Source organism: Amblyomma maculatum, chromosome 2 (genome assembly GCF_055883805.1).
Source record: "Amblyomma maculatum isolate TAMU_Amacu chromosome 2, ASM5588380v1, whole genome shotgun sequence".
Taxonomy (NCBI): Eukaryota; Metazoa; Arthropoda; class Arachnida; order Ixodida; family Ixodidae; genus Amblyomma; species Amblyomma maculatum.
Genome location: NC_139345.1, coordinates 64921232 through 64931393, shown reverse-complemented (window position 1 = coordinate 64931393; position 10162 = coordinate 64921232). Strand labels below are relative to the sequence as shown.

The 10162-nt window shown below is 44.8% G+C and overlaps 1 protein-coding gene across 1 annotated transcript; it reads left to right on the top strand.

Annotated features, from left to right (window-relative positions):
* Positions 1 to 3389: 3389 nt before the first annotated feature.
* LOC146198844 (sulfotransferase ssu-1-like) lies at positions 3390 to 6875 on the top strand. The gene is made up of 3 exons (XM_084594330.1): positions 3390 to 3527; positions 4779 to 4985; positions 5974 to 6875. Exons 2-3 carry the CDS (start codon positions 4801 to 4803, stop codon positions 6728 to 6730), a joined length of 942 nt encoding a protein of 313 aa, XP_084450456.1. The 5' UTR covers positions 3390 to 3527; positions 4779 to 4800; the 3' UTR covers positions 6731 to 6875.
* The last annotated feature ends 3287 nt before the right edge of the window (positions 6876 to 10162 follow it).

Genomic DNA, 10162 nt, shown 5'->3' with positions numbered 1-10162 from the left:
CAGTCTGTGGGTATTGAATGAGTGAATGAATTGTCTTTTTTGATTGAAGGTATGACTTTCGGCTGCTGTTTGGGTAATTAGGAAGTTAGGAGGGAAAGGAGTGTAGCTTCTCGCTTCTTCCCGGTTCTTCAAGCTGTTTCTCGTTGCTTGCCATGCTGCCGATCTGCGCGTTGTAAGTCGACCTCTCTCACACTACTCCAAGCAAGCCGCTCTCACTGCCATATGTGGCAATGGCATATTTTATTGCGCTGCTTGATAGTATCTGATTTGCTAGGGTGGGCATGTTCTCGTGTGAAATGCGCACAATTTCGTTTCATCCTTGTGAAAAAGATACGCATGTGAAAAAGATACGATCTGCTGTACACTGTTCCTGAGAGCGGGTGCATATGTTGTAAAAACAACCTGTAATCTTCAAAAGAAATGACAGCTTTTATAGAGGTTTACTGGGTGATTTTTATAGCGTTTGCAAAAGTTTTGTTTAAAAATCAGGAGGAGGCTTGAGGTTTGCCTTAAGAGTAGACGCGATACCGCTTTGAACCCACCCCGCATTTACCACTGCGTTATCATTCCGCGATACCGTTGGCATTGAGAGAGAGGTGATTTGGTTGCGTTAAAGGTCTTTAGATGGTTTAGTTCTGGGACAAAAGCAATGCGCAGTATCTGTATCGCTTCTCTGTGGACACATATCTATAATTAACGGCACAGAAGGTACATATCTCAACATCTCGAATTCCTATCGCAGCTAGTCTCCAATTTCACTACCAAATGGAGTTCGATGAGAAACAGTATGACACCACCCTAAACACTGCACAAAGAACGGTTGAGTCCGAATTTTAATTCGAAACCACGAGCGTATTTTTTCCTACACGTTTTTACCATTCCTGGGTTTCGGCGGTGGTGAAGGCAACGACGATGCCTTTTGAACTGATGAAGGTGTTCACGTTCCACGTAATACGCTTTTCATTGCTTTTGAAATTGAGTTTGTTACGTTAGGCATATATAATTTTGTGCATCTGTACGTAGAAACTCCGCGTAAAAAAACGCCAAAATTGTTTTTATCCGATAAAACAAACTACTCGCGTTAAAATTTCCTGCAATAGGTATGAAAAATATTTCTGAAAGATATTCAAAGGGGGAAATCCATTCAGCGTGATTTCAAATGCTTTCTAAGTTCGATATTTCGTGCCACGTGGCCGATTAATAACGTTTAAAAACAGGGCTCACCTGCAGAAATGAATGCACTAAATTTGCAATATAGTCTTGCCCCGAAATATGAACGGTAAAAGGCAAGTTATTTTATCAAATTGTCTAAATACTGAGCTCCAGCGTGTATGTAATGTCCGTCTTCATGTATAATCCACCTGCAAAGACCACGCTTATGTATCTAACACATTTTAAAATATAAAAAACGTATAAGCGAAAACAACCTCTCTGGTACTTTCTACCTTCTGACTCCTGTTATTATTTGCATTCCTACAGATCTGGCTGTACTACTTTTTTTCCTGTAGTTTCCCGTAGACGGTGTATGTCGGCTGAAAAAGAACACGAGCCTTATAGTAACATCGCAGTCATTCGACAGGGAGCACAGTCAAAACAAGACCCCAATAAACCACTGCAGTAGCCTCTTGGGAAAGCATTCTGCGATTCATCCCCTGTTTACCTTTGCAGAGTCATGGCCGGAATCGACCGGATGCGGCGTGCTCGATTCCGGCCATGGCACAGATTAGGCACAGGCTTCCTGTTGTCCATGCTGGCAACATCAGTATCAACTCCAGGAAGAAAACACAATTAATCCTCGACATCGCATCAAGGAGATGCTTCGGGAAAGAAATTAGTCATCATGAAACACGGACATCGATTTGGGAGTCAGCCGGTAGAGTAGTGTCAAAGCGATTTACACCATATGTATACTCATTTCACTGACTACGCACATCGAGATGCAAGACACGGAAGCGGCACACAGCGAATAAATGCAGTGGTTAAACTCAATAATATGCATTCTCTTTGCGTTCGCGTAATCGTTAGCCATGAATTTACGATCTTCATTTAAGGAGCCATAACCATACTTTTCATGTGGTTCATCATCATGCCTACAATAATTTTCCGCACCAGATAGCACTGACAACTCTCTGTATGTATAATGTAAGTGTTCATCCCTTCACACCTCGCGTCTGTTTATCTACCCTAATTATTCTATTTCTGTCATCTCCAGGAAAAGCATCCAGTTATTACCAGCAGTTTTCTCGAACGACAGGTATCACACTTTTCTTTCTATTTGTTCTTATTGTTCTTAACAGATCGCTACCTGCTCTTCCCAACCCGTTTGGAATATGCTGGAACTTTCCTTTGAACTCGCGACATGCCGATATGTGCTAACATTTAATGCAGGAGTACCGAAATTCCGCGGCAGCTGTCTACGTTTGGTTCGTGCATTTCTAGTGGACCCACCCTCGCCGAGTCGGGCTCGGCCACACTTAATAATTTGTGAGCATTGCAAGTCTCACATGGTCGAAAATCATGCAGTGCAGTGAAATTTCACGTCAGTTGAAGAGGCCATGTCGTCATTCCATAGGCACTCAAAGGACCTAAAAAATTTATATGAAGAAAGACAAGCGATTCTCTGGAAAGAAAACAGTGGTCCGGGTGGGAATCTAATCTCCGTTCTTTGTGTTGAGAGCAGCGCACACTGCTTATCACCATCACCAAAGGTTGTTTGCTCGCCGGAATAGTTGGATGTCTTTTATGACCACCTCTCAGTACTGAGTAGGCAAACTGAATTGCAGTAAACGTTTGTTCACTAGGGACAATAATCAGCGTGACTAATACCTGGGAGGGATCTATAATGTTGGCGCATTGTACTCGTAAGGTTAAAGGTAAGTATCTAAGCATTCTTTTTTTTTTTTTCTTGTTACGATGAAGCGACTTTGCTGATTTATGTCGCGATGCATATGCACGCAAAATAATCGTATATTTCAAGCAGGGGAATACTTGTCATGTTATCTTGCTGCTTTAGGCAACGAAAGGCTGCTACATTATCGGTTTAAATTAGGCGACGAGAATGCCCCTTCCTTGTCACCTTTCGTTCGTTATATTCCAATAGTATTCACTTTTTTTTACTTAACTCTGGCGCAAATTCTTTTGTTCTTCTCGCACGTACGTCTGACGACCGCTGTTGCTTGCCCCTTCTTTCACCAAGACGAAAAGGTTCCAGACAGATTGTTCTTATCAACCGCCAAGAAGCTCCAAGCGTTATGCTGGGCAGATGTCTGAGCACATGTTTTATTCTATGCAGACACCGCTTGTATCCGAAGATAATGGGGCTGTTGGAAGAAAGCGATGAAAGCCGCAGGCAGAGTACTTTTATCGTTGCTATCAGCGTTACAGCACTCTCAGAAAAGAACTTGCGGTTGAAAAAAGCAGTGCTCGTCTCAAAATACAGAATGTGACAGAACGGTATCAGAGCTCCACCTGACACGCAGCAAACGCCCAGTAGTTTGTGCTTCACTCTTAGCAGCATCGCTCTACAGGTAAGCAGGAAGTTTCATTCGACCCCAAATTTAGTGGCCCTGTTTGAACCACTCAAGGATTACTTTGACAATTCTAATATAATTCGAATCAGGAAAAGCAATTAACTTGATTTTCAGTTTAGCTGCAATCGTGGTCTACCCCGTATCCGTATGAAACCCAAAGAACCAAACTGTTCGTTCTCAACATTTATTTGTGCTTTATACGTCACGTTGTTTTGATGGTTTCTTTTGAATGCACTGTCATTTTCGTCAGATGCCAATGTGCCAATGTCTTGCGTGGAACGCGGAGATAGACGAAAATCTTGAGTTGCAATATTGATGCTACTTTCTTCGCCTATAAAAAGATCACTTTCGCACCTTATATAGTCTTGAAGCTCTAGCGAACTTCTTACGAATAACTAGGAATATTAAATAGTACTGTAGACGATAGATACGTGTGGGAGAGTAGCCCGGCCGGATGCGCTAGGCAGGAGTGGCAGGGAGCTGGCCGGAGACAGCTGCGGCGGGCTGTGCCCCGAATATGCAGCCGTAGACGAGAGTGATGCTGGTGAGGTTGCGGATGCTGGCGGCGGCGAAAGCGGGTCGAGGCAGGGCAGGCAAGCCGGCAGAGGATGTCAGGTGGTAAGATTTCGGAGAGGACTGCGTGCTTGAACTGCTGGATGGTGATACAGTTCTGGTACATCGCAGCCTCCAGTTGAGCGAACCACCCGCCGACGCCTGCAGGCCGGAACATCGGAAGCGGCGGGTCGAAAGCCGGGCCTTGCCAATATGCCATCCTAGGACGCCACCGGGGTGAACGCATGTTTCTCCGGGTCACCACACGTATCTATCATCTACATTTGTGGTGACCCGGACGTGATAGTGGTGGGGTGAACAGACGTGTGGTGACCCGAGTCAAATGTCGCTAGCGTTCCTGCCTGGCGAACTCTACAGTACAATTCGCGCAGGTTGCCATAATGGCTTTTTTGGAGCACATGAGGAGAAATCCGCGCTGTTTAGGTGGCATGCAACGCCGTCAATTCAGACCACAGAGAGGTCAATGGCCGGGCCTATATTGCGCCACAGCGACTATTCTCTATCGTGTGCGCGTCGTTCGACCTCAGAAGTGGATGCCCACAGTTATCTTGAGTTGTGTATTACGACACATTTTTTAAAACTCGTTTCAAAGCATGCAGTTACCCCGTTTAAATGGCAGGTCGATAAAACAGGTGTGTTTCTAGAATATATTACAAGGTAAAATTTGACTTCCAGCGAACTACTTGTTCAAGGAAAGATGGAGTCCAGACGAGGTCCTGGGTATCAGGTCGTGGATGGTCTGAAGTACGCCCCTGTGTACAGGCCAGAGAATTTGCGGAGTGCACGCGCCTACGTGCCACAGGACGATGACCTAGTGCTGATGTCCTACCTCAAGTGCGGAAATAACTGGCTGCAGCAAATCATTCTCCTAATTCTGCATGGGTAAGCTACACGCGCTTTCAATGAATTTCAGTCCTCTTTTAGCTTGCGCTTGGCGCAGAAGTTAAAATCGGAAACCGCAAACACAGTTGCAAAGCACCCAAATTGCTTTACTTTGGTTTGTGCAAGCATTCGTGCCCTAAATAAATATTCTTTCGTGCCCTTGATACCTGAGATTACACTGTAAATGGCGGCTTTATTTAATTGTAGCTTCTCTTAGGCAGGGCAAGTTATATTAAATTATCTGGTAAGCTATTCAGCTTAGGAAAGTTTATGAGACTTTTCTTGTTATACGGTTATTTAGACTCGCCGCCACTTTATCAGGGCCACATATTAACACCAAAAATCATCTTTTTTTTTTATAAAACTTCACCCTTGTCACGGGATATATTCTACTCAAATAACGACCTGCAAACAAAAACTTAGTTGTGGTTAAGCTCTGGTTAACCCTAGTTGAATTGCGAAAGCAACGGCGGAAGCTTCTTTTGCCTGCTACATTATTCCCCTGTCACTCCCTATCAGAGTAAGGTGCTACATTATTTTGGACACTTAAGCTCATCCTTTGAGTGTATCATGCGAGAGCGTAAGCTACCAACCAACATATAAACTCACGCTTCAACCAAGCCGTATGGACGTGCCTGAGTGTCGTAGGGGTAACGAGAATTCAAACGGTTCTGGCAGGCTGATTCTGATATCACCCTCCCATATGAAAGGAGCGACCCGAGTTGTCAGCTTCTACCCGTGGCATAGAGGTAAACGCAATTTCAGATGTCATGGCAGGCTGATTTTGTTTATGAGGAGACCGTAGCTACGCCTCTTCACGGCGTATCTGCGGCCACCCGAGGTCTCACTTTGGCTGTCGTAATGGTGCTTTCACAACAAAATATCTTGTGCGCTCTCACGAGCAACTTAAAAGACAAGCGTGTCTTATGTGCCTTCCCCATACCTGGACCTCTATATATTCAAACCTAATCTTGTTTTGTGCATCCAGGGGAGAGAGTGCCAGCAACTACGCCGAGTTCCATCGATGGTGCCCTTATCCGGAGCTTACCGGAATGCGCTATATCCACGAGATGGAGCCACCACGCTTTCTGAAAACGCACCTCCCATACGACCATCAACCAGGGAACCCGAAAGCCAAGTTCATTTACCTCACCCGCAATCCGTTGGACGTGTGCGTGTCTTTCTACTACTACTCGCGAGGTGGCCCTGCCTTTGGCTTCCAGGATGGGAGCTTCGACGACTTTGTAGAGGCTTTTGTTAGCGGGGAGGTGGAACGCGGAGACTATTTAGATCATTTGCTCTCTTGGTATCGGCATCGACAGGACGAGAACGTATTCTTCCTTACTTACGAGCAGCTCAAGCAGGATTTCAGAAATACCGTCCTAGCTTTAGCGGGTTTCATGGGTGAACAGTACCACAAGGTGCTTGAGAACAGCGAAGATCTTTACCAAAAGGTAGTTGAAAAAAGCAGTTTGAATTTTTTGTCCAAATTATGCTCTATAGATCCGGTGATGGTTGAAAAACTGACAGAGAAAGATAGGCCTTTTATAGAAGCTGTTCACCGGTACAACGCGGCTAACCGTGAGCAGGTCAAGGGGCCAGTTATTGTAAGAAGAGGAGTCATCGGTGACTGGAAAACGCATTTCCAGCATCGTCATCTGGAGTTAATGCGCGACTGGATTGAAAGAAAGCAAGCGGCTGGTGTGATTCGCGCTCTCTGGGGCCACTTGGACTTGGGGGAATAGTGTGAAAAACGAATTGTCAGGCTAGGCTGGCACAGTGCGCTTCAAAGGGCGTGAGTTGTCTATCCGCGATGTTCAGTGGAAACAAATTAAAACATCTGTGATGTAATAAAACTATACTTTCCTTCCGGATAAAACCGATGCATTATGGTACAAGAAGTGAACCCTCAGTTAGTTCCTCAACATGAAGCCTAAAAATCACACCCCAGAGGAACGATTGGGACCATTATAGAAATTAGTCTTCGCAAGGTAAATGGAACCAATGTTTCCAACAATTCAAGAAAAAAAAGTGAAGTTTTATGAAAACTTATCTGAGGCTCGACTGTGAAGCTGTTTGTTCATCCTACTGAATGTAAAACCACTGTACGTAAGACGCAGGCAATGATGATCGTACAACAAACCACTTTGTAACAAAGTAGACAATACAGAAGAAACTCTAGGGAGCGATCACTGCATCCTACAAATCGAATTAGATTCGAACAAAATTCGCAAAAAGAGGGGAGCAGCTTGCGTCATCGATTGGACAAAGTTCAGGGAAGTGGCAACCCCAGCACTCGGTGCGGACGCATCAAAATATGAGCATTTGGCCTAAATCGCTAATTCAAACCGAGAACCGTTTTACGCGCAAACTCCAGACCACTGAAGACACCCCGGCAGTAGACAGCCGCCTCCTACACTTGTGGGAAGCCAGGAGATCTCTTACTAAGAGATGGAAAAAACAGAAACACAACCGTAAGCTTAAAATTAGAATTGCCCAGATAACCAAGGAGGCGGGAACATACGCGTGGTCTCTAGCAAAAACCAACTGGATATCCAGATGCGATTCCTTCCGAGGCACCCTCAGCACGAAAAGTACATGGAGCCTCCTCAGGTGCCTGATTGAACCTAATAAATCAAAAGGCGAACAGAACAGGAACTTGAAAATGGCACTTAATGACTTCAAAGGCACGGACGAACAGCTCACCGACAAACTAAAAGAGAGATACTTATGTACGACCGTAGATGAAGATGAGGAATTTAGAACATACACTGGAGATAAAAACCCAAAATTAGATGCAGAATTCACCGTCGCCGAAATTAAAACCGCATTAATGAGTATGAGGCGAGGAAGGACACCGGGAGACGACCAGATAACGGTCGGTCTTCTGGCCAATCTCAATGATCAAACTCTACAAGATTTTACCACCTACAGTAATGATTGCTGGGACACGGGAGTGATAGCGAATGAATGGAAAACATCCATAGTGACGTTCATCCCCAAGCCCGGCAAAAAGATAAACACAGACAATTTAAGATCAATCTCTCTCACGTCCTGTGCCGGTAAGCTCATGGAGACGGTAGTGAGGCAGAGGCTGTCCGATTATTTGGAACAGCACGAGCTGCTGCCACCCTCTATGTTCGGCTTCAGACCCCATTTATCAGCGCAGGATGTACTGCTCCAAATCAACAGGGAAGTCATTGATCCCCCTTCCGGGAGTTCAGGAAACAGGACTATTTTGGCCCTGGATCTGAAGGGGGCCTTTGAAAACGTTAAACACAGTAGAATTCCAAAAAATTTAAACGCCACCAACTGCGGCGAGAAAACATTTAGCTACATGAAAAACGTTTTAGAAAATCGGAAATCTTATATCAGATTGGGCAATGAAAAATTCGGAGCCATCGATATGGAAAACCGAGGAACGCCCCAAGGAGCTGTTCTCTCTCCGCTGCTCTTTAACGTTGCCCTCATAGGCCTCCCAGAGAGGCTTAACGCTGTGGATGGCGTACGCCACGCCATCTATGTGGACGACATTACCATCTGGTCGCCCCGGGGCAACCTAGGGCAGATGGAGGAGGCCCTCCAAGAGGCCGCCCGGGTAGTAGAAAACTACGCTCGGGAATGTGGTCTAGAGTGCGCTCCGAATAAATCAGAACTTTTGCACATTGCAAAGCATAACGACCCAGAACAATTACATACACATTTACGTAAACGGCACTCCGATACCAGAGGTGAGCACACTTCGGGTATTGTGATTGCTAATTGATAACCGGGATAACGATGCCACAGCCCTGAAAAAATTACAGTTCTAAAAAAAATAAAGTCCACCCCCGAACAAATCAGTAGGATGATTGGCAGTATATCCGGCAAGCACGGTGGACTTTGGGGGATTTTTCTTGCGTTGCCATAAGCAACTGTCCGAAGTCTTTGAAGCAAAGCAGTAACCTGTGCCTCTGTTGGTGTTTTTTTTTTGTGTGTGTGTAACTTGCTTTGCAGTGCGTTTGTGTAAAACAAGTATGTTTGATTCCTTGACTTAATATAAAATACAGCAACACGACATAACACATTTTCCCTATAAGAGTGCATTTGCTAATTATTCAATCCTCAAACGCTCGCTAGCTGACGTGACATCCGTTGCAAATAACCACGTTAAAACAGAAGCTTGGGGACGTTGGTAATCCATTGTGTAGAACAGCGCGAAAAAATGACAGGGGCGAATGAAGACAAGACGAGCGCTGACTTTCAACTGACAAGTTTACTGCATGCCTGCATCCATATACATGAACACGTTACGGATGCAGGCATGCAGTAAACTTGTCAGTTGAAAGTCAGCGCTCGTCTTGTTGTGTTCCTTCGTCCCTGTCGTTTTTTTTTTTGCGCTGTTCTACACAACGCAAAGAACCACCACTCTGTGCCATCGACACCATTACGATTTTGGTTCTCGAGCAAGTTATGATATCAAGTACAGAAATATGCATGTTACGCCCGGTGCTAATAGCATCTACATAACTCAACAATTGCAACAAAGAAGCAAAATAATGCACTCAAATTTAGTTGCAGGACGCGTTTAAAAGCGTTTAAAAACATTAGTCGTGGTTTAATTCTGGTTAACTCCAGTTGAATTAAAAAAGCAACGGCGGAAAATTCTTTTGCCTGCTACATTATTCCCCTATCACGCCCCATCAGTGTAAGGTGCTACATTATTGGGGACCCTTAAGCTCATCCTTTAAGAGTATATGACGTGAGCGCGTAAGCTACCAGCCCACATATAAATGAGAAGGGTTCAATGCTGCTGAATCAAATGTGGAGCGAAAGCAACAATTTGCCAAGATACTTTGTTGGGCGAGTTAGTACTTATTCATTAATAATTTACACAGCGCGAACAAAAGACAAAGGACAAGATAAAAGAAAGCCACAGTACAAGCGCTGACTCACAACTATGCCTAAGCCCTTTACTCCAAGGCCCAGAAAAAACAAACACGTGTTTGTTTTTTCTGGGCCTTGGATTAAAGGGCTTAGGCATAGTTGTGAGTCAGCGCTTGTACTGTGGCTTTCTTTTGTCTTGTCCTTTGTCATCGTGTTCGCGCTGTGTAAATTAATAAGGAAAGCAACAGTTGCCGGTGACCGAACGTTCTTCTTCTCCTTCGCGGCTGTTCAAGGTCAAACGTGGCCCTTCC

Coding starts and splice junctions, on each gene's coding strand:
- LOC146198844 (XM_084594330.1), top strand. CDS start 4,801: ATGGAGTCCAGACGAGGTCCTGGGTATCAGGTCGTGGATGGTCTGAAG. Junction 4,986..5,973: donor ATTCTCCTAATTCTGCATGG/GTAAGCTACACG, acceptor TTGTGCATCCAG/GGGAGAGAGTGCCAGCAACT.